The sequence below is a fragment of the Capra hircus genome, chromosome 7 (genome assembly GCF_001704415.2).
Source record: "Capra hircus breed San Clemente chromosome 7, ASM170441v1, whole genome shotgun sequence".
Taxonomy (NCBI): domain Eukaryota; kingdom Metazoa; phylum Chordata; class Mammalia; order Artiodactyla; family Bovidae; genus Capra; species Capra hircus.
Window position 1 is genome coordinate 104,630,968 of NC_030814.1, and position 25,612 is coordinate 104,656,579.

At 54.8% G+C, this 25,612-nt stretch overlaps 2 protein-coding genes across 6 annotated transcripts; both read right to left on the reverse strand.

Moving 5' to 3' along the window:
• Nucleotides 1,806-14,448, reverse strand: TMEM161A (transmembrane protein 161A). Of its 5 annotated transcripts, XM_018051477.1 has the most exons (13): nt 14,365-14,439; nt 12,953-13,012; nt 10,902-11,005; nt 10,243-10,323; nt 9,725-9,822; nt 9,469-9,625; nt 7,856-8,007; nt 3,697-3,757; nt 3,462-3,605; nt 3,235-3,348; nt 2,928-3,102; nt 2,712-2,808; nt 1,806-2,378 (listed from the first exon to the last, which is right to left on the reverse strand). In XM_018051477.1, exons 1-13 carry the CDS (start codon nt 14,365-14,367, stop codon nt 2,125-2,127), a joined length of 1,500 nt encoding a protein of 499 aa, XP_017906966.1. In that variant the 5' UTR covers nt 14,368-14,439; the 3' UTR covers nt 1,806-2,124. The 5 variants fall into 5 exon arrangements, with proteins under 5 accessions (XP_017906966.1, XP_017906968.1, XP_017906969.1 ...); XM_018051479.1 differs by lacking the exon at nt 12,953-13,012 and having other exon boundaries at nt 14,365-14,448; XM_018051480.1 differs by lacking the exons at nt 12,953-13,012; nt 14,365-14,439 and adding an exon at nt 13,084-13,278.
• MEF2B (myocyte enhancer factor 2B) lies at nt 20,639-24,672 on the reverse strand. The gene is made up of 8 exons (XM_018051481.1): nt 24,592-24,672; nt 23,884-24,087; nt 22,728-22,862; nt 22,104-22,251; nt 21,821-21,954; nt 21,639-21,732; nt 21,386-21,497; nt 20,639-21,086 (listed from the first exon to the last, which is right to left on the reverse strand). Exons 1-8 carry the CDS (start codon nt 24,643-24,645, stop codon nt 20,861-20,863), a joined length of 1,107 nt encoding a protein of 368 aa, XP_017906970.1. The 5' UTR covers nt 24,646-24,672; the 3' UTR covers nt 20,639-20,860.

The following is a 25,612-nucleotide window of genomic DNA, read 5'->3' on the forward strand; positions in this document are numbered from 1 at the left end:
CTCAGGTGAGGTCCCCGAGTCTTAGAGACAGGGTCATCTTTGGGGGGAAATCTATCCCAAGATGAATAGAAACATCAGCTTTTCCTGCAAAGAGATTGTGTCCACATACACCACGGGCCCTCGGAGTCTGAGTTTCCTGTGGCCACCCTAACAGAGTACCATGGACTGAGTGGCTTAAAATAACAGAACTTAATTTTGTCAAAGTTGGAAGCCAGAGGTCCAGAATCAAAGTGTTGGCAGGTTTGGTTCTGAGGGCCAGGAGGGAAGGATGTGCCCTACATCTGTGACTGAGTTCTGACTGGCTGGCTTCTTCCCGTGTCTTCCTCCTTGTCTTTCCTCTGTGCTGGTGTAAGCAGATAAGTTAGGGGGTTCCAGGAGAAAGAGAACCAGGAATGGCTCTCTCGACATAAGAGAAGCCGTTTTGGCCTAAGCCACTTTGTGATCTAAGCCAGGCTGCAATGCTTATCCTTGAACAGGTCTCAGTAATTAACGATCTTCAGGGAACCAAGGAAGGCGGGAACAGGAAAGGCAGTCAAACAATAGTGATAAAGCAGAGGCCTAGTTCAGCCTCTCTAAACACATTTAATTGATGTCAATTTATGGTGTCAGATTGTGTAGGTTTCAGGTGTGCTGCACAGAATATGTAAATTCTTTTTCAGATTCTTTTCCCAGTAATAATACATCTTCGAGTTCTGCAGGAACTAAGGCCCCAAGCAGGTGGAGGGTGGAATGACATTGATTCTTCTGACTTCAGTCAACTAAAGCTTGGACTCTGTGGACCTCTGCCCCAGTTCTATGCTGAATTCTCTGCTCAAACCCTTTCATGAATATACGTGTACCCTGAGCTTAAAACTTCCCCGGTTTTGCTGTTCAGGGAGACGCTGCTTTGGGAAAGATCCCCAGCGTTTCCCTTACTCGCTGAAAGTCGACATAAGCCTTCCTTTCGTTCATCTTTGGCTTGGCTGTGTCAGTCGGCTCAACACCTGACAAGAGGTGAACGTAGTTTTCAGGTAACAAAAGTTAGGGTCCAAATTTCCTCTTGTAAAAAAATTTTTTTTCCCTCTTGTAAGGATACTAGTCCTTCTGGATCCGGGCCCACCCTATCAACCTCATTTTTTTTAAACATTATGTATTTGTCATTCGTATTTCTCAGTTGTGGCGAGCAGGGGCTGCTCTTCGTTGGGGTGGCCGCTTTTGTGGCAGAGCACGCGCTCTACGCGCCTAGGCTCAGTAGGTGCGGCACACGGGTTTAGCTGCCCCACGACGTGGGATCCTCGCGGACCAGGAGTCGAGCCTGTGTCTCCTGGACCGGCAGGTGGATTCTTAACCACTGGACCACTAGTCAAGTCTCCAACCTCATTTCAGCTTGATCACTTTCAATCCCTATCTCCAAATACAATCATATCCTGAAGTCCTAGGGGTCAGGACCTCAACATAGGAGCTGGGAGGAAGACAGAATTCAGATCATGAACACCAGCCTTTTTGATCTTCCATAATCCGACAAGTTAAAAAACAGCATCTCACGATTTAACACTGCCTGCTCTGTTGTCTCTCCCCGGAGTCCATCTGAGACCGTTCCTTGTAAGAAATCAATTCTTTTCATGTAGTTTCCCCAGTTTTTTTTCACTTGTTCCCATGTCAGCTTTCTACCAGGGCTCCGCTTCTTCCTTCCAGGCCTTTGCTAAGCTCTTCCTCCATCATTCCCCTCACTCAGCAATGTAGGCCCTCTATAGACTCGCCAGGCCCCCACCCACCCTGCCACAACACGCAGAAAGCTGCCTCCCAAACCACTTGAATCCTGTTTGTTAAAAGTGGCTCGCTCCTTTATTTGTTCAGAAGAGTGCCCCCTCCGACGCCACACATGCCCCCTGCAGTCAAACTGGGCAGGTGCCTTCTGGGAACAGAGGCCGGCCCTGGGACCCTCTGCTGCTTGGTCTGGGGAGGTGGTTTCCAGGCAGAAGCTCAGCGTCCAAGGCCGGGCCAACGGCTCAGGCACTGTGGTGAAGGGGGAGCCGCGTGGCAGAAACTCCCGGGAGCGCCTTGCACCTGGGGACACCGAGGAGGTGAGCTGGGGCCCACTGGCCCAGGACCAAACCCAGGACCACAGGAGTGTCTGCAAGAGGGCTACGAGCCCGCCAGATGCTGGTGGAAGTACAGGCCAAAGAGGCTGGAGAGCAGTTGGCAGGCGGCGATCCACCAGATGAGAAAGGCGAGGACTCCGCGGAGGAAGAGGGGTGTGAGCAGGCTGCCCAGGGCCCCAGCGATCAGGGCTGCAGTCTGCTGGGCCTCATCCTCCTCGGGGCCGACTGGGCCATCGTGGGCTGAAGGTGGGGTAGGGGACAGCGTGGGGACCGGGCCCAGGCCCCAGGAGTAGCCGCCTGCAAGAAGAAGGTAGAGGGAGGGGCGGGTGGAGGTACAGGCGGTGCTGGCCTCCAGGACCCCAGACCCCGGCTTCACCCGCCCCGCCCCAGGCTCTACCCGCACCCCATCTTCGGCCCCTTCGCCTCGCTCCTTCCAGCCTCCAGGTTCCCCAGCCTCCGCCCCCTCCCTCATCGCCAGGCCTCGCCTTCACGTCACCTTGATCCATTCCGGGCCATGCCCACCCCTCACACACCCCATTGCAACCCCAGCCCTGAGCCCCGCCCTGCTGCAACTCCAGACCCCGTCCCCTGGCTCCGCTCCACCGCGCTCCCGCCCGGGCTGGTTCTCACCCAGGGTCTTCAGCAGCAGCGTGCAGTTGAGCGTGAGGATGAGCGGAGTCAAGTACTGCAGGCTCACAACTGTCACGTAGCAGTACACCCGCACCACCTGGGGGGCAGGTAGCAGTGGCTGCAGCCGGGGACCTTCGCGCTCCGGGTAACCTCAGGCTCCGGGGGCCAGGAGCCCACACCCCGAGCCCCGGGTTCCCTCCCCGCCAGCGTTGGTACCCGCTGCTGGATCTCTCGGGCCTCGATGCGGCCGGCCTCCCGCCGCAGCTGTTCCACGCGGGTCTTGGCCAGGCACAGGTAGGCCTGCAGGTGGGGCCGGGTCACCGCCAGCCGCAGCAGGCACAGTACCACCAGCACCCAGAGGCGCAGCGAGTCGAAGGCGGAGTCAGACAGCCTGTGCAGAGAGGGGCGACGACGGGGCTAGTGAAGCCGTCCTCAGGCCCGGGACCCTCCCGCAGGACCCAGGGCTCCTCCCTTAGCCTCAGAGTCCGGAGTACCCAGAGGGGGCCCCAGCTGCCATACTCACAGAGAGAAGGACGTGCGCCCCAAGGGAGCCTGGTGCAGGAAGTCCCGGGCCATGGGCTTGGTCCACAGCCACAGGACAAACAGGGGGGATAGGAAGCTGGTGTGCAGGAGGAGCCTGGGGGCAAGGGCACGGAGCTGGTAGGCATGGGCACCCCCCGCCCCCCTTGCGCCCCCTCCGGGCCCCGCACCCTGCACCCCCACCCCCACCCCGCCGGTCCCCCACGTAACTGCAGCATGGGCCGGTCTTCAGACATGGTCAGTGCATCGTGGTGGGTCTGGGCCAGTCGCAGGCCTGGGAAGGTGAGGAAGGCACCCAGCATGGAGCCCACCACCGCCAGCCCCACGCGGATGGCCAGCTTGACCAGAGGAAGACTGGGGGCAAAGAGACAGGTCAGGGGGCTCCTGTGGCAGGCCTGCACAGGTCGCAGCCTGCCGCGGCTCTCCCTCCCTTCCCAGGACTCACGCCCAGTCCCAGCCTTGCATCTTCAGAAGTGGCTCCAAGTTCTGGGACATACTGTCCAGGCCTGGGGAAGACAAAAGGAGGACGGTGTCCAGTAGGCCCCCGGGGCCCCAGGGCCCACTCTGCCTCACCTCCCGGATATCCATTTGTTCCCCAGATGAGAGCGTAATAGTGACAGCCAGGCCCTGTGACAAGCATGAGGACAAGTTTGTTCCCCAGTCTTGTGCAGCTCAGGAGAAGGTGCTAGGCGGACCCTCTTGATTTGACTAGGGGACATGGGGGCACAGGGCACTGAGTCTGAGCTTCCTGGATGCTGGCAGGTCAAGAAGGGCTTTCAACATCCTGGAAAGAATTCTCAGCTCAGGCCCCCACATCTTCCACAGAGCAGAAGCAAATAAATATGAGCTCACAACCAAAATCACCAGACACATAAGGAAACAAAGCATGATCAAAGTGAATCAGCCGAAGAAAAAAAGAAAAGAAAAGCTTAAATTCCAAAGACTTCAGAAATTGGGATTATAAATTCTGTGTGAAATGACAGGAAAGTAAAGGCTGGAGTCACAGAACAGGTGCCGTGGGACTGCCTCAGAGGGCCAAGTGGATTTGCAAAGGAACTGAGCAAGCTCTTCCGAAAGGAAAATCTAATTACTGAAATGGTAGGCTGCTAGCATGCTAGAAACAGTCCGAGGAATTAACTGATGAATCGGATCTGAAGAAATCACTCAGATTCCAACTCAGAAAGACAAGAAGGTGTGAAATACGAAGGGAGATTAAGAGACGAGGAGGACACGATAGAAAGCTCAGTACAAGTTAAGGCAGAGCCCCAAAGCGAGAGAAGAGAGAGAATGAAGGGGAGAGAGAGTGGGACAGAATGACTGAAAAGTCTGCAGAATGCACGGTGCCCACAAAGTATATAGAACCCGACAAATACAGAGACATCCATACCTAGGCACGCTGTGGGAAAGCTGCGGAATACCAAGAACAAAGAACTCACAGAGCAGTCAAAGTTACGACAGATCACCTAAAAGGGAGGACAATTAATGTGGCAGTCACTCAACAGCAAGAACAGAAAAGAACAAACAGAAAGTGGAAATGTCAGATGGTGGAAACAAGGCCAAAGAGGTTAGAAATCACAATAAATGTAAGTGGATTAAACTTGAAGCTAAATGATAACAGCCTGTCAGACCTGATCGTGTTTTAAAGTAGACATATCTCAACATGAGGTCAGGGGAAGGTTGAAAACAAAGTACTAGTCAAAAGAAAGGCAGTACCGTATATTTGAAAGTTGCTAAGTAAGTAGATCTTAAAATTCTCATCACAAGAAAAAAAAAATGTGTAACTATGTGGGGTGATGGTTGTTAATTAGACTTATGGTGGTGATTATATTGCAATACACACACGTATTGAACCATATTATACACCTGAAACTAATATAATGTTCTATGTCAATATCTCAATTTAGATAGAACGGAAGGAAGAAAGCAGCTGAAAAGACTATATTGATACAGACAAACTAGGCTAAGATGGAAGTAAGTCAGAAGGGGTCAATACATCATGGAAAAAAATGGCTGATTTGCCAGGAAGATGTAGCAGTTTTAAACCTGTAAACACCTTGTCAATTAGCTTCAAAATATATAAAGAAAACCCTGACAGAACTACTAAGAGAAATTAAGACTTCCACCATCCCAGAAGTCTGGGGCTTCCCAGGTGGCGCTAGTGGTAAAGAACCCACCTGCGAGTGCAGAAGACTATAAGAGAGGAGGATTCGATCCCTGGGTTGGGAAGAGCCCCTGGAGGAGGGCCTGGCAACTCACTCCAGTATTCTTGCCCGGAGAATCCCATGGACAGAGGAGCCTGGAGGGTTATAGTCCATAGGGTCACAGAGAGTCGGACATGACTGAAGCGACTTAGCACAGCACAGTACCATCCCAGAGGGAGATTACCCCTTTCTGTTTCTGATTATCAGAAACAAAAAGTTAGTAAAGATGGAAATTTGAATTTATTGGACACAGAGAGGAGGAGAATATATGTTAATCAAGAATGCATGGAGCACTCTACAAGGTCAATTAATCTGCAACAAAGGAGGCAAGAATGTACAATGGGAAAAGACAGCCTCTTCAATAAATGATGCTGGGAAAACTGGACAGCTACATGCAAAAAAGCCAAACTGGGTTACTTTCTCACATCATATATACAAATAAACTCAAAACGGATTAAAGACTTAAATGTAAGATGTGAGACCAAAAAAATCCTAGACGAAAACATAGGTGGTACACGCTTTGACATTGGTCTTAGCAATACTTTTTGAACATGTATCTTCAGGCAAGGCAAACAAAAGCAAAAATAAGCAAATGGGTCTATATTAAACTAAAAAGATTTTGCACAGTGAAAGAAACTATCAACAAAAAGGCAGCCTAGTGAATGGGAGAGGTAGATTCATGAGTGTTTACATTATTTGGCCTTGTAATTTATATACAGGTTCTCATGTGTATATATATATATATATATATATATATATATATATATATATATATTCATCACATAATTTAAAAATTGAAAGGTAGGAAGTATTGGTGATAACAAAGCTCAAGGAGTCAGCAGGGTCATGTGGGCCACGGTGAGGATGTTTACCATTATCCAAAGACCATTAGAGTCTGGTGTTGGGCAGAAGAGGGATCCAAATTATGTTTTTTAAAGATCATTCAAGAAGCAGAAAAAAAATCAAAACAAAAATGAAAAACTGAAAAAAAAATGTACAACTGCTATCACACATAAAGGCTGATTTCCTTAATATATGAAGAGCTCCTACAAATCAATAACATGCTCAACAACCCAGTAGAAAACTGTGCAAAAGAACAAATCTTTCCCCAGAAGGGAAATAGAAATGGCTCTTCAACACACGGAAAGATGCTCATCCTCACTTACATTTTCACCCATCAGATCCCCCGAGACAAAAAGGTCTGAGGAAATACATTGGAGAGGATGTGGGGATATGTACGCCCACACATCTCTTTCTGATGGGCAATTTTCCAACAACATTATTAAAATTACAAATGCACTTTCTTGCACAGGGTCACAGACACAAGGTTGCTCCTGTGCAACACTGTTGTATAATAGCATGGCTTTGTGCAACAGTATTCAATAGGAGAAAGACTTCAATGTCCACAAACTGAGAGCTAGTTAAAGAATCACAGAAAATCCATAAAGTTACAAAATGCAGGATCAAATTACTCTTTCTGTGTTACTGTAACATTCTATCACTGTATGTAGCATCTAGGGACAACCTCCAATACTTATTGTTTGTTTTTATTTAAAGTACAGCTAATTAAAAATGTTGGGTTAATTTCAGGTACGCAGCAAAGTGGTTTGGATATATATACAAAAGTCTATTCTTTTTCAGACTATTTTCCACCATATAGGCTATTATGAGATACTGCATATAGTTCCTTGTGCTACACAGTAAGTCCTCGTTGTCTATCTATTTCATATATAATAGTGTGTATATGTTAATCCCAAATTCCTATCTCCCCCTCCCCATCCCCTTTGGTAACTAAAAGTTTGTTTTCCATGCCTGTGAGGTTTATTTTTTTGTAAATAAGTTCATTTATATCATTTTTTAAGATTCCACATATAAGTAGTATCATATACTATTAGTCTTTGTCTGACTTACTGCACTTGATATGATAATAATATTGTTTTTAAGAGAAAAAGACAAGGTGTAGAGCCATATGCTCTGTCTTAGGTGAATATGGCAATGTGGCACCCTAGGTTTCCTCTGGGGAGGAGAAATAGTGTGAAAGGATGATCTTATTCTATATCCTCTTGTACTTTCTGAATATTACTCTATATATCTATTTTCTCTCCCAAATTGAATTAGAGTGGGTAAATATTAAATCTCCATGGCCGCTGGGTAGCGGACAGCCTGGGGAGCAGAAGGGCCCAGGAAAAGTCCCGGCGCAGGCCCCCATCGGTGAGAGGGGTGTCCTCTCTCCCCAAAGCCCAAGGGGGCACGCAGGTGCCGAGCACCCGTGGAGACTGCCCCGGCCCCAGGGCCCCCTCCTTCACCTACTGCGTGCAGGTGAAAAGGCACTCACACCCCACCCTCACTAGCTCACACAAGGGGGTGATGGAGGTGGCGCCCCCAGGCCCCGGACGCACGTACCTGGCTCCAGGCCCAGCTCCAGTGTCTCCTCCCGCACCACCTGCGCCAGCATGGCCAGCAGCAGGAAGAGGAAGGCAAAGGTGAGGCAGACGGAGCGCTCGCCTCCCTCCTCGGCGCTGAAGTACAGCCGGGTCACCGTCAGGAACACCTTGCTGGGGGCAGGGCTAAGGAGGCCTCAGGTGCCTGTAGTGACCCCCCCCCCCCGTCATCCTCCAACCGCAGCCAGTGACCCTCCAACTCCAGACCACAAACATGGAAGTTCAGGTTCAGAGTGCTGGAGAGCAGGGGCGTGATAAAGAAGACAGATGCTGGGAAAGCCCAGGACACAAGGCTCACTACTCTTCAGGCCTGGGTTACCGGGGAGCGAGTGAGCCTGAGCCAGGCCTCCAGCTTGCCTCATCACCCTGCCTGTGGTCAGGTAGAAATGGCCAGCGTGGGCTTCCTTGGTGGTCCAGTGGTTCAGAATCCACCTGCCAATGCAGGAGGCACGGTACCCAGTCTGGGAAGATCCCAGATGCAATGGAGCAACTAAATGTATGCTCCACACCTACTGAGCCCACACTGCAGAGCCTGAGGGCTGCCACGACTGGCGCCCGTGCCGCCCCACAGGAGAAGGCCCTGCAGGGGGAAGCCCAAGCACCACAGCCTGCGGTAGCCCCCGTGCTTCCCTGGGAGCGCAGTGGTTACGACTCGGCCTGCCAGTGCTGAGGACAGGGGTTCGATCCTTGGTCTGGGAAGATCCCACAAGGCTTAAGATGATTTAGCCTGTGTACCGCAACTCCTGAGCCCACGGGCTGTGAGCACTGAAGCCTTCGCACCCTAGAGCCTGTGAGCCACAGTAAGAGAACCTGCCGTTCACTCACCTAGAGAGAAAAGCCCGCCTGCGACAGCAAAGACCCAGCGAAGCCAAAAGTAAATACTACCAACCAAGGAATAAAAACAGTTTTAAAAAGAAAAAAGCACTGGCCACCAACTCCCTCTTCAGGTCAAGTCCCCCTTAACCACACGGCCTCCCGGCTGCGTTCACAGGTACTATTTCCTGCTCCTCCAAGAGACGGCCAGAGATACAGCTTCTATCTCTAACCTCTCCTGAGAGGGACCCTCCAGGGCTTTCCAGAACCAGCGGTGTGGATTTCAAGATGGGCTACCTTTCTCTGCAACCCCGTTCCACAAAGACGCCGCCTCCAACTTGGGTCCTCAAGGTCACTGTTTCGCCTCTGTTCTCTGTGCAGCTTAGTAAAGACAATTACAGAGGGGTGTCTCTTTGCCAGTCCCTGCCATCTATCCTGGCCTGTTGAGTTGCTTTGACCCAGAGAAAGGACAGGGATGGGGTGGACCAACTTCAGGCCAAGCCTTAGGGGGCCTGCAGTACCCCCTTTTCCTTCCTGGCCGCTCTGGGTGAGGAAGCCTGCTCTAACCTGGAGCAGAGATGAAGCAACCCAGCTGAAACCCGGCCAGGAAAACAAATAAAAGAGCGGTTGCTTTACCCCCACCGAGTTTCGGGCAGGTTTACCGCACAGCAGCCGGTACCTGATCCACCAATTCAGTGGGGAGAAGGAGCCTCAGACCCAGCTTCCGGGGGCCTCCACCTCCCCTGGCAGGAGGAAGGATACACAGAGAAAGCGATGGTGAGCAGACACCAGAATACCGCGATGTTGGTCTCCTTGGCTGGGCCCAGCACGTAGTAGTAGGCCTCCGTGAAGAGGTACACGCCACCTGAGTACACGGCGAAGTCCACAAACCACTGGTACTCCAGGAAGAAGCACAGGACTGCAGGGAGCACGCCACTCAGCCCCCAGCTTAGCCCGCCCAGGAGGCTCCCCACCAGCTCCACCAGGGTGTGTAGGGGGGTGGGCACCCAGCTGCTACCAAGCGCGTCGACAGCCGTGAGCGGACAGGTCTCCAGCTGGAACGGGGCGTCTCGGGGCACAGATAACGGCTTCTCCTCAATACAGCCACTGGCCCGCCTGGGAGCAGGGGAGATGAGCGGGAATGGCGTCGGCAGCCTCCCTCTTCCCCTGTCCAGGGAGCCATGGGGGCCTCTTCCACCCCAGCTTGGGAGGCTCTAGTATCACCCTCAGAGCACAGGAGGAGCTGGTCTAGAGGGTACCTTCACCCCAGCCTGGGTGTCCTCTGAACGCCAGCGGGTGGCCACCACCCACCCACAGGGCTGGCCCCGAGCAAACTTCCGATGAGCATTGGATGCCAGCGGGAGGCAAACACTGAAAGAGCGACCACCTCCTCAGCCTGGGGTGTTCCCAGTTCTCCTGGGGTACCTCCAAATTGCCTGTGCCCAGAGCAGTGCCTGGAGGTGTGCAGGGCAGGCGCTGTGCCCTCAGGGTCCCCCTGGCAGGGAGCCACAGGCCTCAGGCTGGGGGTTCACTCACCGCTCCTTCCTGCCCCTGGGCTTCTGCTTCCCTGCCAGGGCCCGCAGCTCTGCCTCCGAAGGGTGCTTGTATCGGAAGAGACTGAAGGCAAACAGAGGCCGTCAGGAAAGCCTGGGCATGGAGGGGACCAACGTGGTGAACTGCAGAGGGGAGACTGGCCCTGATAAGCCTGGGGCAGGATGGGCAGGGGCCACCGAAGGTCAAAGGAAGGGTGGGGGAGGTGGGCGGGGGTCGACAGGGGAGGCAGGGGGCCTAGACACCCTAGACTCTCCTGGCTTACTCTCCTGGCGGAACTGGCACGTTAATTGTCCTGGAAAGAGAGTTCACGATTGCCACTGGGTTTTCAAAAAGGGTCCAAGACCCAAACCCTGACAAAGAATTTTAGGAAATAAGATCTAGAGGCAGAGTAGGGAGAAAGGGGAGCCGAGTCGGGGAGCAGCTACTCCTTTGAGTGTGGAGATGGTCTCAGCGATGTGTACCATCTGTCAAAACTGATCCAACTGTGTGCTTCAAATATCTGCAATTATTGGGTCAATTATCTCAATAAAGTTCTTAAAAAAAAAACCCTCGCCTTACAGGGCGTGAGGCGGGGCTGGGGAAAACAAGGGGGCGGAGCCTCTGGGGTCCCGCCCACCGCCCGGGGAGGGGGCGTGGCTCACCTGCCGTTGCAGAGCAGCCAGCGCGCGAAGGAGCAGTGCGGCGCCAGCCTATGCATAAGGGTGGCAGTGAGCAGCGTCACCACCAGCTGCACTCCGAGGACCGCCTGCGGAGGAGACGGGAAAGGCAGTGCCTGCTAGAGGGCCACAGCTCACCTTCGAAAACCCGGCTCTTTATAGAGAGACGCTGAAGCTGAAGCCAGGTGGGGGAGGGAGGCCCTCCCTGGCTCCGGCTGCCTCTTGGGGAAGGGTCCGAGGGTGGGCTCAGACGCAACGCTGGGAGCTCCAGCAAGGCGCGGGTCCCGCCTCATCACCTGGCAGGGATATGCGGTGGCGGAGAGCGCGTGCTGGAGCAGAGATTGGGGCTCAGCATCCTCCTGTGCTAAGGATTTAAGGTAACAATTCCCTGAGCCTCAGTTTCCTCATCTGGAAATGGGGTGCTTCCTATTGTTTCATACACTCACACGACCACCTCCGGGACCTACAGCGAGCCGGGGACACCCAGTGAAAGCGACTCCTCTCCCAGGGTACCCCCCACCCCTCACGCACCAACTGTGTCTCAGCTGAACTTCCAGCTTCACTGTTCACCCAGCTGACTGTCCCCCACGTCTTCCTCCATCTGAAGTTATCCCTGAAAATTGAAATCATCCTTTCTCCCTCTCCCTTCCTTTGTAATCAACCAAGAAGAAAAGAGGTCTGGTCTATTTCTGGCCACTACCTGTTTCAGGATTAACATTTACACATTTGAGTGGGATGAATTTTTTTAATTAGGAATTTTCTCACCAAGTGCTACTAACAACATTTTAAACATATTTCCATATATGTTTATGGAACATAAACAAGCATAACACATTTCCATATACTTATTTTAAAATGTTTTAGAAAAAAAATGTTTCTGGTAATCAGTCTGAAGATGGGTTTTCCTGCGTGAATGTAGTAAATAACCATTTGCAAACAGTGGGAAGTCACGCAGTCGTGTTTGAATTTTTGTGACACCCCATGGGCTGTAGCCCACCAGGCTCCTCTGTCCATGGGATTTCCCAGCCAAGAATACTGGAGTGGATTGCCATTTCCTCTGCCAGGGGATCTTCCCGACCCAGGGACGGAACTCATGTCTGTCTCCAGCATTGCCAGGTGGGTTCTTTAACAGTAGCGCCACCTGGGTAGCCGACTTGCTATCAGTAATTATATAAGATAAAGTGCTCAGGAAGGCTGTCAGCTACTATTATGGTATTAGCAACTAAATGAAATAAAGATTATGTTAATGTTAAAACTAATTATTAAAATTATCCTTTAATCAGGCCAAAATAAGCTAACTTCAATAGGAAAAGCTCTAATGTGACGGCTATCGGGCTTAGCCCTGTAATTCAGAATGACTGTTGAGAAATTCATCTTTAAAATAAAAGGACTAATAGGATGTTTTCTCTATGTTGTGACTTGTAAACCGAGACCAGGAGCATTTTTTCAGTAAGGAGGTGGGGCATCATCTTTCTGGTCTCACTGCTCACCCTTACCCCTACCCAAGTGCAGACTGGTTAGCAGGCGTTAATGACCAAGAGCCCAGTGGGCGGGCTCTCTAAACGGCCCCGCCCTTCCCCATGGACCCCACCCCCACCCCCCTCCACTCCTCCCTAGGAAATCCAGCACCTCCCAGCAGCTGCTCTCCAGTCTCCCTAGCTCTCCAGACACCTCTCCCTTGTGACCCAGCCCCTGGCAGGGTTTTAACCACCGACACAGCCCAGCACGACTCCAGCCCACAGGCACTTCCAGCCAAGATCTCTCTGCTGAGCTCGCAGACCATGCCTCCTCCAGGCCCTTCCCTGGAGACCCCAGCACCCACCCATCCCTCTCCTGGACACGGCTCCTCCAGGCGGCCCAGGACCTTCCCAGTCTCACAAATGAACGTCCAGCTCCACTCCTCAGCCCGCAAGGCCCAGCGGACCCTGCTCGGGACCAACCTGCCTCAAGCCCCAGCTCTCTCCCCCAACGCCCTCTGCGCCCAACCATTCAGGTCTCAGAGACACTCCCAGACCCCAGGGCTCTCCATCACTAACCCCATTACCCCCGACACCTCTCAGGGAGGAGACCCATGGTTCAAACTGTGATCCCAGCACCTAGGAGAGGAAGAGAATTAGAGGGAAAGAGAGGGAGGAAGAGAAGACAAGGAAGGCATGCATCCCCCCACCTAAGGCTCCCAAGGTCCGTCCAACGATGTTTCTCATGGCCCTCCCCCAACAGCTCTGGTCTTAGGGTCCACGCTCTGCAGATCTCCAAAGATCTCTGGAGCCTCCCATCACCCCATGTCCCTCCTCTGCTCAACCCCCTTCCCTAGATCAATGATCCCAGAATCCTGCGAAGTAACGTCAAATCAGTGCGGCAGGCTTCCCTGCTGGCTCAGAGGTAGAGAGTCCACCTGTCAATGAAGGAAACACAGGTTCGATTCCTGGGCAGGGAAGATCCCCTGGTGAATGAAATAGCAACCCACTCCAGTATTGTTGGGAAATCCCACGGAGAGAGGAGCCTTGCAGGCTACAGTCCACGGGGTCGCAACAGAGTCGGACATGACTTAGCCACTCAACATCAATGGGACTTTCCTGCATATCATTTCAGACAGCCATTCCCTTCACCTCCTACAGTGTCCCGCACCCTGGAATGACCTCCTCTTTCACCAACCCCTTTCATCAATGCTCTCACTTCAGATCCACCTCCAACACCCCACCTCAGGGACGGCCCCTACTGCAGGCAAGGTCAGGCCCCTTTCCCAGCCCCTCCAGTCTGTGGTTGCCTCTGCCCAGTCCTAGGGACTGGGGTAGGGGGCGGGGCCTCTGCCCTCACCCAACACCAGCCTTGCCCACAGAGGCCAGGATAATGAAGAATAAACTGAATGGGTTGGACCCAGAACCACGTGAGACCTGAGGGTTCCAACTGTTCTCTCTCCAATTCTGGGGCCCTCACCCGCCCAGAGCCCACCTTGAGCCCTTCAGCATGCCCCCCTTCCTGTCCGCTCAGGATTCTCCCTGGTCCTTCAGCACACCCCATACCCCGAGGGAGCCCAGATGGACCCTGTCGGTGCGTCCCCACGCTCCCGCAGGACACCGTGCCCAGAGTGGGCCCCAGTCGGACCCAGATCTCCCTCGCGGGGCTCCGAAGGTGTTCGATCCCTAGCACCTTCCAAGGGACGGCCCCTCAGCAGGACTCCAGGCCCCTAGAAGGCACCCCAGGGACTTGTCAGAACCCCACAAAGCTCAAGGCCTTCCAGTTCTCTTGCACAACCGCGACCCCCCTCATAGATCGCGGAGTGAGACCTAACCCCAGAGAGGGAAGCACAGCCCTCAGCGCGATCCCGAGTCCCTCAGAGCCCTCAGTCCCCACAGGGGGATCTCCGTCTCCTCGGTGTTTCCTGGACTCCCCCACGGCGGAATCCGTAGCCTCTCAGGGGGCCGCATGCTAAGAGTTGCGGGCTTACCATGTTGCGGACTGGAGCGCGGCGCGGGGACCCCTGGGCCTGGCGCTCAGAGCTCAGCGCGGAACTCGACCGATCAGAATCCGATTTTGGTCTGACAAGCAGCCTATCCAACCAATCGTCAGGCTTGGAGTCACTCGCATTGCTTGGCGGAAGTTGTAGTCTAAAGATGTTTGACGCGCTCCGATCGGGGACTCTGGGACCCCAGGGAGACCACTGTTTCTGAGACCAAATCTCCTCACCTGCACCTATTTCGCAGGTTTAAAGCGAATATACTTATTCATCAAGTCACCGTCTCCCGCTAGAGAATTCGGAGCATGAAACTCCAATGATCAAGAACATTCGGTGACCCTCACTGACTGCTCAGACTGAATTCAGAGTCCTCTGCCTGACCTCAATCTGCTGCCAACACTATTGTACTCACAACAGTACAGCTAGCTACCAGCCCTGCTTTCTCGTATCTTCCCCCCAACCCTTTATTTCATCTGGCAAAAGCCTTATTCATCTCTGGTTGCGAGTGGGGGCCGGGGGTGGGGGTGGGGGTGGGGGAGGCCAACCTACATGGGCTCCAGTAATAAAGGGGAAACACCGGCCGGTGTGAAAACTCCAAAAGCACTGTCAGCTTCCGGCATGGCTAGAGCAAGAACGAAATGTCAGCCTCAGGAATCTGCTGTTTTCTGTTTCAAGGCTTAGAGGAAAGGGCGTCCAGCCCAAGTTTTGCAGCTGTATTTCTATGGAGAAGTCAGTACGTCTGCCTGAACGTGGACATATTCTGTGGGTGTGACTGAGGGTTTTTGTGGGGCCTGTGTACAGTTGTATATGTATATACACATGTATGTATACTATATATGTATATTTGTATATAACTATACAAATATGTCAGAGAAGGCGATGGCACCCCACTCCAGTACTCTCGCCTGGAAAATCCCATGGACGGAAGAACCTGGTGGGCTGCAGTCCAGGGGGTCGCGAAGAGTCAGACACGACTGAGCGACTCCCTTTCACTTCTCACTTTCATGCATTGGAGAAGGAAATGGCAACCCACTCCAGTGTTCTTGCCTGGAGAATCCCAGGGACAGGGGAGCCTGGTGGGCTGCCGTCTGTGGGGTCGCACAGTCAGACACGACTGAAGCGACTCAGCAGCAGCAGCATGCACGTATGTATCGTTGATTGCCTTGCCTCTGTGAGTGTTCTTGTCTTTGTGTATGAGCATATGTGGATGTCTGTTTGCAGGAGATTCACTCTGTGACTTTGATCCTCTGGACCCAATGTGTTGGCTTGAGAGAGGGTGGATGACAGAGGCAGTGAGGACCACTAGGATTTCACAGGTCCTACATGGGGGTCATGAGACATCCCTTGGGGCTGCAGCATCCAGGTGGGATCCAGGGAAGCTGGGGTTTGGGGAGGGTGTCAGAAAAGGTGGACCAAGAGAAAAGGGGGACTGTTGCTGCAGGTCCCTTGCTCGCCAGGCTGGAGGGCTGACTCGACTGCTTCCTGCAGCAGAGCAGGGTGCTGGGACAGTTGTCTCCGTTGCATGGATAGATATACTGAGGCTCTGGAAGGCCCCAGTCTCTAATCCACACCCTGATTTCTCCTGGGGCCATAGGGTTTCTGCGTCTAGGCATCACAGCGCCCTCATGTGGTGAACTGCAGGCAGCTCGCACACATCCTGGCCCGTGGAGCTCTGATCCCTCTGGAGCCTTTCCCTGTTGCAGAAAAGGCAGCTACATCTTCCGGGTGCTTATTCCCAAATTCCTAAGTTGGCCTTAAATTCTTTCTCTTGCTCCATACCTGACCTGTTAGTCCCTGCCAATGGCTCCACCTTCCAACTGTGCCCATTGTCCCACCCAGCCCCCGTCCCTCCCTTCACAGCCTCTACCCAGTCCAGCCTCATCTCCCACCCGCGACCCCTTCCTCCCCGGTCTCCTGCAGCTTCCATTCCCCTTTCCCCACCCACTCCCACCGTCCGTTTTCCCAGGCATCTCAAAGGCACCTGTTAGCACTTAACCCAACTGTATTCCTTCCCTGCTTGAAACCAGCCATTGCTCCCACCTCACGCAGAACGAATGCCTAAGTCTGCTCTTGGCCCATATACTCCACCCTTCACTGTTTGCTCAACACGTCAGTTCTTTAAAGAAATAAGAATAATAACTCTGTGTCTATATTTGGCTGTGCTGTGTCTTCATTGCCGCGCAGGCTTTTCTCCAGGTTCGGCAGGCGGGGGCTCCCCTCTAGGCGCGGTGTGCAGCCTTCCCGCTGTGCGGCTCCTTTTGTCGCAGAGCAGTCTCTGGGCTGCAGTCGGGCTCAGCAGTCGCGGCTCCCGCGCTCTAGAGCACGGGCCCCATAGCTGCTCCCCAGCATGTGGGATCTTCCCAGATCAGGGCACGAACCCTTGCCTACTACACTGGCAGGCAGACCTTTACCCTGAGCCACCAGGGAAGCTCCAGTTCCTTTAAAATATATATGTATCTATTTGGCTGTGTCTAGTCTTAGTTGCAGCGTGTGGGCTATTTAGTTGCAGCCTGCAGGGTCTAGTTCCCTGCCCAGAGACCAGACCCAGGCCCCCTGCGTTGGGAGTGTGGAGTCTTAGCCACTGGCCCCCAGGAAGTGCCAGCTTTCCAGGTCTGCAGTGGGAAGCCTTCCTCGTTCCCTGTCCTGCACTGCACCTATCATGTTGCTCGCTCCACACTGGGCATTACCCTGTTCTGCGTCCCCTGCTCCACACTGGATGTTCCTGCTGCCCGTTTTCCATTGGACATTCTTCATCGCCTGCTCTGCACTGAGTGAGTCTGTGTTCTCTGCCCTACACCGGCTGTTCCATTTCCCCTAATCCTCACGTAGTCCCTCTGTCTCACGTCCCACGATTTCTGGCCACACTGAGGTCCACGCGCTCATTCCACACTGTTTCACTGTCTCTATTTATAGTGCTCTCAAAAGTGCATCTTTCCTATCTCCGACTTTCATCGTTGTTTTTATCCAAGTCAGTGTTCCCACTGTGCTTCCAGCCAGTGGCCAAGCTCCTGGGAGACTTGGACCCCCTCTGATGATGACAGTGGCTCTGGCCAGCATCACCATGGTGTTCTCAGAAAGACTGGTGGTGGGACACTCCCACACAACCTTCCTTGCTTCCGCTGTCACAGAGCCAGCAGGGGCAGAGCGAGCACTGGGCGCAGGGGCGTCTCCAGAGCCTCGTAGCCTGCCCACAAGCGCACCTTAATGGACTTGTGTAGACACACACGCACGACACGTGTCATGCCGCTCCTCCTTTTTCATTCCTCAGCCTCAGACAAAAAATATGGAGCAGACTCCCTGGAAGCCAAGATAGATTTATTTATTATTGTGCGTGCTAAGTCGCCTCAGTTCTTGTCCAGCTTTTTGTGACTCTGTGGACCGTGTCCCACCAGGCTCCTCTGTCCATGGGATTCTCCAGGCAAGAATACTGGAGTGGGTTGCCGGGCCCTCCTTTAGAGGATCTTCCCAACCCAAAGATCAAACCGTGTCTCTTATGTCTCCTGCGTTGGCAGGTGGGTTCTTCACCACTAGCACCAGCTGGGAAGCCCCATTTAGTATTATTTCACTTTATTTTGAAACTTGACATGGGGACTTCGGAATCCAGAGGGCACTGTTGGGCGCCACCTAAAGGCAGATGGTGAAAGTGCAACCTCCCGGGCTTGAACAGAGCCACACCCATCGGCCCAGGAGGCCCCCCGGCGTTTGAAAGCAGCCCCCATTTTTATGAATTCCACACTGGGCACTGACTTCAGGGCCTGGCCCACCTTCTTATCCACCATGTGGGTAAGATCTAGAGGCTGAAAAGGGGCCCTTTCTGGCCATACCTCAGTTTCCCCCAGAGGACTGGCTGCCTTGCCCTCTCTCTTCCTTCCAAGTGCCTGGCCCTGTGTCTGGTTGCATGCAGAGCTGTGACTGCGACACTGTGGCGAGGAGGCGGCCTGGGGAGGGGGGCGGTTCTAGTTTGGCAGTTCATGCACCGCATGTGCAAGGCCAGGGTCCCTGAGACCCCCGAAGGGTACCCCAGGTGGAGAGATTCGCACTCGTGTAGCGACCGTGGTGCGTGTGGCGATGGTGCTGCTGGGCGTGGCAGGGGGGCTGTGTGCTCAGCCAGGTGCCCAGAGTGCCCTGTCACGGGCTGGGGCGCAGACAGCGGCCCACCCAGTCTCTGGGGGTAGGAAGGGACAGAAGGAAGCAGGTGGGAGGATTTAGGACCTGAGACTGAGTTGGGCGAGAGAGCTCTGCAGCTGAACTTAAACACTCCACAGAGGCCTTGAGTTCACCCCACAGCCTCTGCATTCCCTGCAGGTTTCCCTGTGTAAGGGGGAACTCCCTGTATGAGTTGCGTATGAAGCCCTTCACCCCCACATCCGAGCCATCCACGGGTCCTGGTGGCTGTGCACCCAAACACATCCTGGAGTGTCCCTCCACTGCGCCCCCGGTCTGGTGCCTCTTTTGCGCCCCGACCCCGCCTCCACTCCCGCCCATAGAAGCCCCAGGGATGGAGGCTTGCACAAACTTGGATCTTATCATGTCTCTCCCCTGGAAACTGCAACTCCGCAGCCCCAACTTCACTGGGGATGAAGGTGATGAGGACTGGGAAGATCGGAGGACAAACCCCAGGCTGGATCTGGACATGAATGGTGTTATACATGTGGCTGTTGAAGCAAGAGCTCTCATTTCACAAGGAGGGTCTGTCAGTTTATACTTTTTCCCTCTCTTCCTACCCCTTAGAAGATTCTGAAGCCTGCACACACGTTGCCTCTGTATCCACGTCCAGGTCTGTGTGCACTGGTGGTGGAATGCCAGACTGAATTTCACTGGGAGAGGCCCGCTGTGGGGTGCTAGGCAACAGGGTCGGGGTCTTTTTTTTTTTTTTTTTTTTTTGGTTGAGCCAGTCTTCATTGCAGCATGTGAGATCTAGTTGCCTGACCAGGGATCTAACCACTGGACCACCAAGGAAGTCCCAGAACAAGGGTCTTGAAATTATTGGTCAAGTTGACTCACTTGTCCCCGGCCAGGCTAGACCAATCAGCTTTGGCCCTTGCTAGAATGATGGTGGGATGAAAAGTCGTGAAAGTGTTCATCGCTCAGTCATGTCCAGCTCTTTGTGACCCTGTGGACTTCAGCCCATCAGGCTCCTCTGTCCACAGAATTCTCCAGGCAAGAATACTGGAGTGGGTAGCCGTTCCCTTCTCCAGGGGATCTTCCTAACCCAGGAATCAAATCCGAATCTCCTGCATTGCAGGCAGATTCTTTACCATCTGAGCCACAATATGGGATAGGGGCACACAAATCTTACAAATGCTGATACCAACACTGTATGTTTTTCATATTTTTTTGGTCTGAATCAGTGATCTCTACTAAGCAAACCCTTTGAGAATTGTCAGAGCCATTTCTCAGCTTGGGGCAGTACAGAGGGTTTCTTGGAGGAGGGGACATGGAGCTGGGCCTTAAAGGGTAGGAAACAGTCTAAAAAGGAACTCAGTTGGGGGTTGCAGGAGGCAGCCCAGGAGGAAAGGTCAGTACAGCCTTAGCGTGGAACAAGTATTTCTAGAGACCTCAGGGCAGGGGACAGAGTGGGTGGAGGCAGCTGAGGAGCTCAGGAAGGTCAGGGGTCAGGTCTGTTCTAAAGATCCCACTGAGACCGCTGGGGAGTAGCTGGAGAGGAGGAGCAGATGCAGCTCCCTCTGGCTCCCCCTGGACCCCCAAGTCGGCCCTCACACGGGACAGGCCAAAGTGGAAGGAGTTTGGCCATATCCCAAAGTGGGTGGATAAATGCCTGGCCCCCTTCTCCATCTGCCGTAATGAAACTGTTTAGTCAAGAGATCGAGACATGCCCATTTAAAGACGGGCAGTGTAGCGGCCACTCCAGCGAGCCCATAACCCAGCATTCACTCACAGATCCCGACTGCTCCTTGCTGCAAGGAACTGTGACCGAGCCTGAGCCCTTGACCCAACACTCCCAGGAGATGGAGGGTAAATAGCCCAGCCCGCTGCTCCTGGGGTGGAATCACTCTAAGTGCGTACTCTGCACAGGGCCCCCAGTGGGCTGTGCACCCACTGCCAGGGGGTCACCTGCTCGTTGGCGCCCCTACAGGGCTTTTCCCCTTACTACACCCCTTTCCAAGCCTCACAGGAGGCCTCTTCTCAGCGTCCGATTCCTTCCGGAGTAGGTACCCAAATCAAGACTAGGCAAGACTGAGGCCGCTGGAGAGAGATGGGAAGAGCCAGGCGGGGGTGTGGCTCTGAGCAGCGACAGTTTCGCCCACGGATACCACGTGTGTTTTATTGATGGACACACACACAAGAAAGGGGAAAAGAATCTCCCACCGTGAATCCGAACCCAGCCTCCCCACTCCACGCCCCCATCGCAGAGACAGTGGTAACTGCTGCGTCTTCTCCAAGGACGCAGGGAGGGAGGTTGGGACCCCAAGTGCCCTCGCCTGGCCTGGCGTGAGGGTCAGAACCGGAGCCATTTCCGGGCCGACTACCGGGGCCAGCCGTCGGCAGTAGGCAGCCGGCGCAGAGGGGGTCCGGGTCGCAGGGGCTCTGCTAGGGGTCGGGCCAGGAGCAAAGGGTAAGGGAAGGTTTTTGGAAAGTCGCCGGGGCCCCCGGGAGCCGGGGAGAGGCGCTCGGACTTGATGCTGACTGGAGGGGTGGGTGAGGAGGTGCCGCGGGCCGTGGGGCCATCCTCGCCCAAGCTGCGGCCCCCACTGCAGAGAGAGAGAGAGAGGAGCGGGGCCGTGAGCTCAGCGAGGAAGCCAGAAAGGTGGCATGGCTTGGGCAAAGATTGGGCAGGGGAACCTTGGGAAAGGAGGGGGTGGCGATCCCTCTTGGGGCCTCCAAAATAGCCGCCCATCCCACCAGACCAGTCGGGAGGGGCTGTGTGCAGAACCTAGAGTGGCCACCAGGGGTCAGCCGTGGCTAGGGGCTTTGAGAGACTGGGGGTGGGGCCCAACTGTGAACCCGAACTCGGGGAGTGAGGGACCGGGGAGACAGATGGGGCACTTACCTAGGCTGCGTGGGGGTGGCCGGGGGCCCATCAGCCCTGGAGGGCTGCCAGGGGGCCAGGGTGGGGGGCTGCAGCAAGCCTGGGGGTGGAGGAGGATCCCCCAGGCCATACTCTGCGGGGACAAGAAGAGGAAACTGAGGCCCTGACCCCAGGGAGCCCCTCCCCAAGCCTGAGCCGCCCTACCCGCCAGTTCGCAGTTCTGGCAGGCGGGGGAGTGCGGAGACACCCTCCCAAAGCCAGGGCGAGTGCATACCTGGGGGGCCGGCAGGGAGGAAGGGGAAGCTCCCAAGCGGTGGTCCGGGGGCGGCGGTGGAGCAGGGACTCTGCAGGCCACCATAGAGGCCTCTCTGCGGGGAGACATGGTAAACGGGAGCCTGAGACCAGAAGCCAGGCCGCCCTGGCCCCGCAGCCCTTCCACCCCTTCCCCTCACTCACCGAGCTGCTCAGCGCCCCTCGGGTCCCGGCCAGGCCGCCAGGCAGGTCTGGCCTCCGCCCGTCTGCTGCCAGGTACAGGGGCGGTGGTGTCTTGCTGGCGAGATGGCTCGGCGAGAAGAGAGGGTGCGTCAGGCCTGGGGAGCAGGGGACCCCCAGAGGAGGCAGGCGGCCATGTCATCTGATGAAGTCTGAGGTCCAGAGTGACGCCCACAGCCAACATTTCCCCGCAGCACAGCCCCCTGGAACCTCCACCCCCTGCCCAGGGCCCGTGCCCCATGCTCACCTGGGGGCCCAGCTTTGGGGGCTGCTGGCCGGAAGGGGGATGGGCGGCTCTGGGCAGGCAGGGCCTCCCCAAGTCCAGTGGGTTCACAGGCTGGTGGGGGCAGCGCCCCATATACCATGTCTGGGCTGGGCATAGTGGGGGCTGCAGGCTGCGGGCACAGAGGCCAGGATTGGTTGAGGAACACGGAGATGAGGGCATCGATTCAGCCTAGACAATCCCAGTGAGCTCGAGGGCCAGCTTCCCCTTCTGGAAGCCCTCACTACGCCCCCACTCTGGCCTAAACGCCACGTGGCTGGGGAGCCTGTGTCTGCCTCTGTCACTCCTTGACAGCTAGGCCCAGAGCTGAAACTTCTTACTAAGCAAACGATTGGTCCCGAAGGGGCTTCCCAGGTTTAGATACATCAAAGAAATAAAGAAAGAAGGAACTGTCTGTCTGTTGAACTCTTTGCCATCCTTCAAAGCCCCTATTATAATTCCTACTCCTCCAGGAAGACTTCCTCCCCACCCCCACCCCCCAACTCTAGGAATCCTGGTCTTGAGTCCTTCTCTCAGCCTCAGCCCCAGCCACCTGGGCCTCGGAAGTGAGGGGAGGGCCCATGCAAGGTGGGACAGGGACTCACTTACATAGAGCCGGGGCCGGGGCAAGGCTGGGTCACCCCCATCACCTGCCAGCCTCCGCAGCTTCTCTCCTGGCCCCTCAAGCCCCTCGTCTGGCTCCAGCTCGGGTCCATCAAGGCCCACACCCCTCCGCTTCAGTGTCTGTGGGAAGGGGAGACAGCAGGGTGACCCCCCACATCCCACCCAGCTCTGTGGGCAGGCAGAGTGCAGGCACAGCTCCTCCAGCTAAATCCCATTAACCAAAAACCCCAGGGAGTCATCTAGTAACTTCCAACGGTATGAGAGAGAGGGACCGCCCTGCCCTGGGACCAGAGAGGCCCAGCTCACACGGCAGGGGTGGAGCTCCACCCAGGCCTGCTGGCATTATCCTAATGCGCCTCCTGAGTATGACTTGGGGTCTCCGTTCTGCGCCCAGGCGCAGCCTCAGAGCCTGGCATGCAGTAGGTGGTTAATGAGCACCTAGAGCTACTTCACAGGCTCTCCCCCGTCACCCACCCGGGACCAGTGATCTCCGTACTCCTAGACCCCTGCTTCTCCTCTACCAGCTCCTCCCCACTGTCTGTCACTTGGGGCTCCCCAGACAGTCAGTCCTAGCCCAGGGCTCTGTCCACCCAGTGGCTTCCGCTTCCCGTTCCTGGGTAAAGACGTCCAGATCCAAAGTGACATGGATCTTCGCGCCACAACTGCTGCGCCTGTGCGCTCTACAGCCCATGCTCCACGAGAGAAGCCCGCCTGTGACATCCGAAGAAAAGCCCACGTGCCACGATGGGGGCCCAGCGAAGACCCAGCACAGCCAAAAATCAGAAGAAAAAAAATGAAGTAATAGTGATCTTGCCCATCCTGGGTGGCGCTAGGCAGCTGCCCCTAGAAGGGACTCTCCACTACCCCAGGCCTGCTTTGACTGGCATGCGAGTGAGCACGCATGCTCAGTTGCTCAATGGTGTTCGATTCTTCGAGATGCTACGGGCTCTAGCCTGCCAGGCTCCTTTATCCACGAAATTTTCCAGGCAAGAGTGCTGGAGTGGGTTGCTGTTTCCTCTCCAGGGGATCCAGCAAAGCCAAACCGCAACGCTCATCTTTTGTGCAAACCGAGAGTCCCTAGGCTCTGAGTGCACAGAGTGTGCTGGGCTTCATGCGGCCAGGCGGGCGGGCCCCGGGGTACCTCGAGGATGTCGGTGTTGGTGCGGCTCTCGTGGGGCTCGCTGTACTCCGTGTACTTCAGAAGCACGCGGTCCATGTCGGTGCTGGCGTACTGGAAGAGGCGGTTGGAGCTGTTGAAGATGATGAGGGCGATCTCGCAGTCGCAGAGCACGCTCAGCTCGTAGGCCTTCTTCATCAGCCCGAACTTCCGCTTGGTGAATGTTACCTGGACTCAGTATCCAAAGGCAGGGCAGGAGACGACAAAAGTTCAGGGTGGTGAGAGGGGGCGCTGAGGGGCCTATTCTTCCTGATTTCACGCCTTTGCATGTGCTCTTTCCAACTGCACTACGCCTCACTTCTCAACTTGGCAAACTCCTACTGATGCTTCAAAACCAATGTCCTCTCCTTAGCGAAGTTTTCCTTGGTCTCCAGGCAGATCCCACACTCCCTGAGCTTCCCCAGTTCTGTACCTGTCTCTGGCCCAGCACTTTGAGTTGGATGTGTTTGTGTTGAGTTCCATCTCCCCTGGGACTGGAGCTCCAGTCATCACAGAGAATCAATGAATAAATCATCACGAGAAGGAGTCAATGCTACATCTCAAACTCCTGACCCTACATCGAGTCTCCTTCTTCCCTTGCAGTTCCCCCAAATGGCCGAGCCTTTGCCCAGGCTGTGTTTCTTCTGCTAGGAAAGCCTTTCCCCCAGCCACTGTTCCACCCAGTGAACTCACCTGCCGATTCCTCTGGTCCAGAATGCGTGAGATCTGAATTTTTTTCCTCCCCATGTCCCAAGCTGGGTGGAGTGCCCTTTGTCTGGAGGTGGGGGTTGGGGAGGAGAAGAGAACAGAGCAGGTGGATGGAAAGTGAGGACAGGCACCCCAGCATACCCTATCTTCCTCCTACCCCTGCCAGGAGACAATGGGGAGAATGAGGTGAGCTGGGTCACCCCCACATCTCACACCCTCAACCAGCCCAAGACGCATCAAATGCTCACTGAACACCTCAGACCAGTGCCTTATAAGGAAAAGGCTGACCAAGGGGGAAAGATTGAGAGGTCCAGGTGCCTCCGACTGAGGCTCTAAAGCAAAGCAAGCTGATGGCTGTGGGACCTCAGGGGAGCCTGACCCCCTGTCTGTGCGTGGATACCAGCGCAGTGCACTGCCCAGGGCACTGGAGCATAAAATGAGCCAGCCCACACAGGGCCCTCAGGCCTGCCCTGCAGACAGCAGCTGCCGCGGTGCGCTGCCCTCACGAGCACTGGCGGCAGCCTGGAAGCCCTCGACAGGCCAGGCCGGAGGGCCGTCCGATGGCGGCACCCAGCGGGGCGCGGCGATCTGGAAGCAAGCCTCATCCACACAGCAGACACTTTTCAACTCATTCAACCCACCCACGACTGCCCTTCCATGAGCAAAGCTGAGGGCTGTGGTTACCGGAAAACATACATTCAAACATATGTGAAACATAGATTGAAAAGTTGCATTGCGTGAAAAGACTAGAAGGAAATTCTCAAGCTGGGAGTCAGTGCTGGGTGAAAATTTATGGGTGAGTTTTTAAAACTTGAGATGCAACTCACTTAACATAAGATTCGCCGTTTTAACACGTGCAATTCAGTGACATTCAGAGCATTCACGACGCTGTGCAACCATCATCTCTACCTAGTTCCAGAAACTTCACATCCTCTCAAAAGGAGACCCCAGGGGCTTTGCGGCAGCCCAGTAGTTAAGACTCCGTGCTTCCACTGCAGGGCGCTGG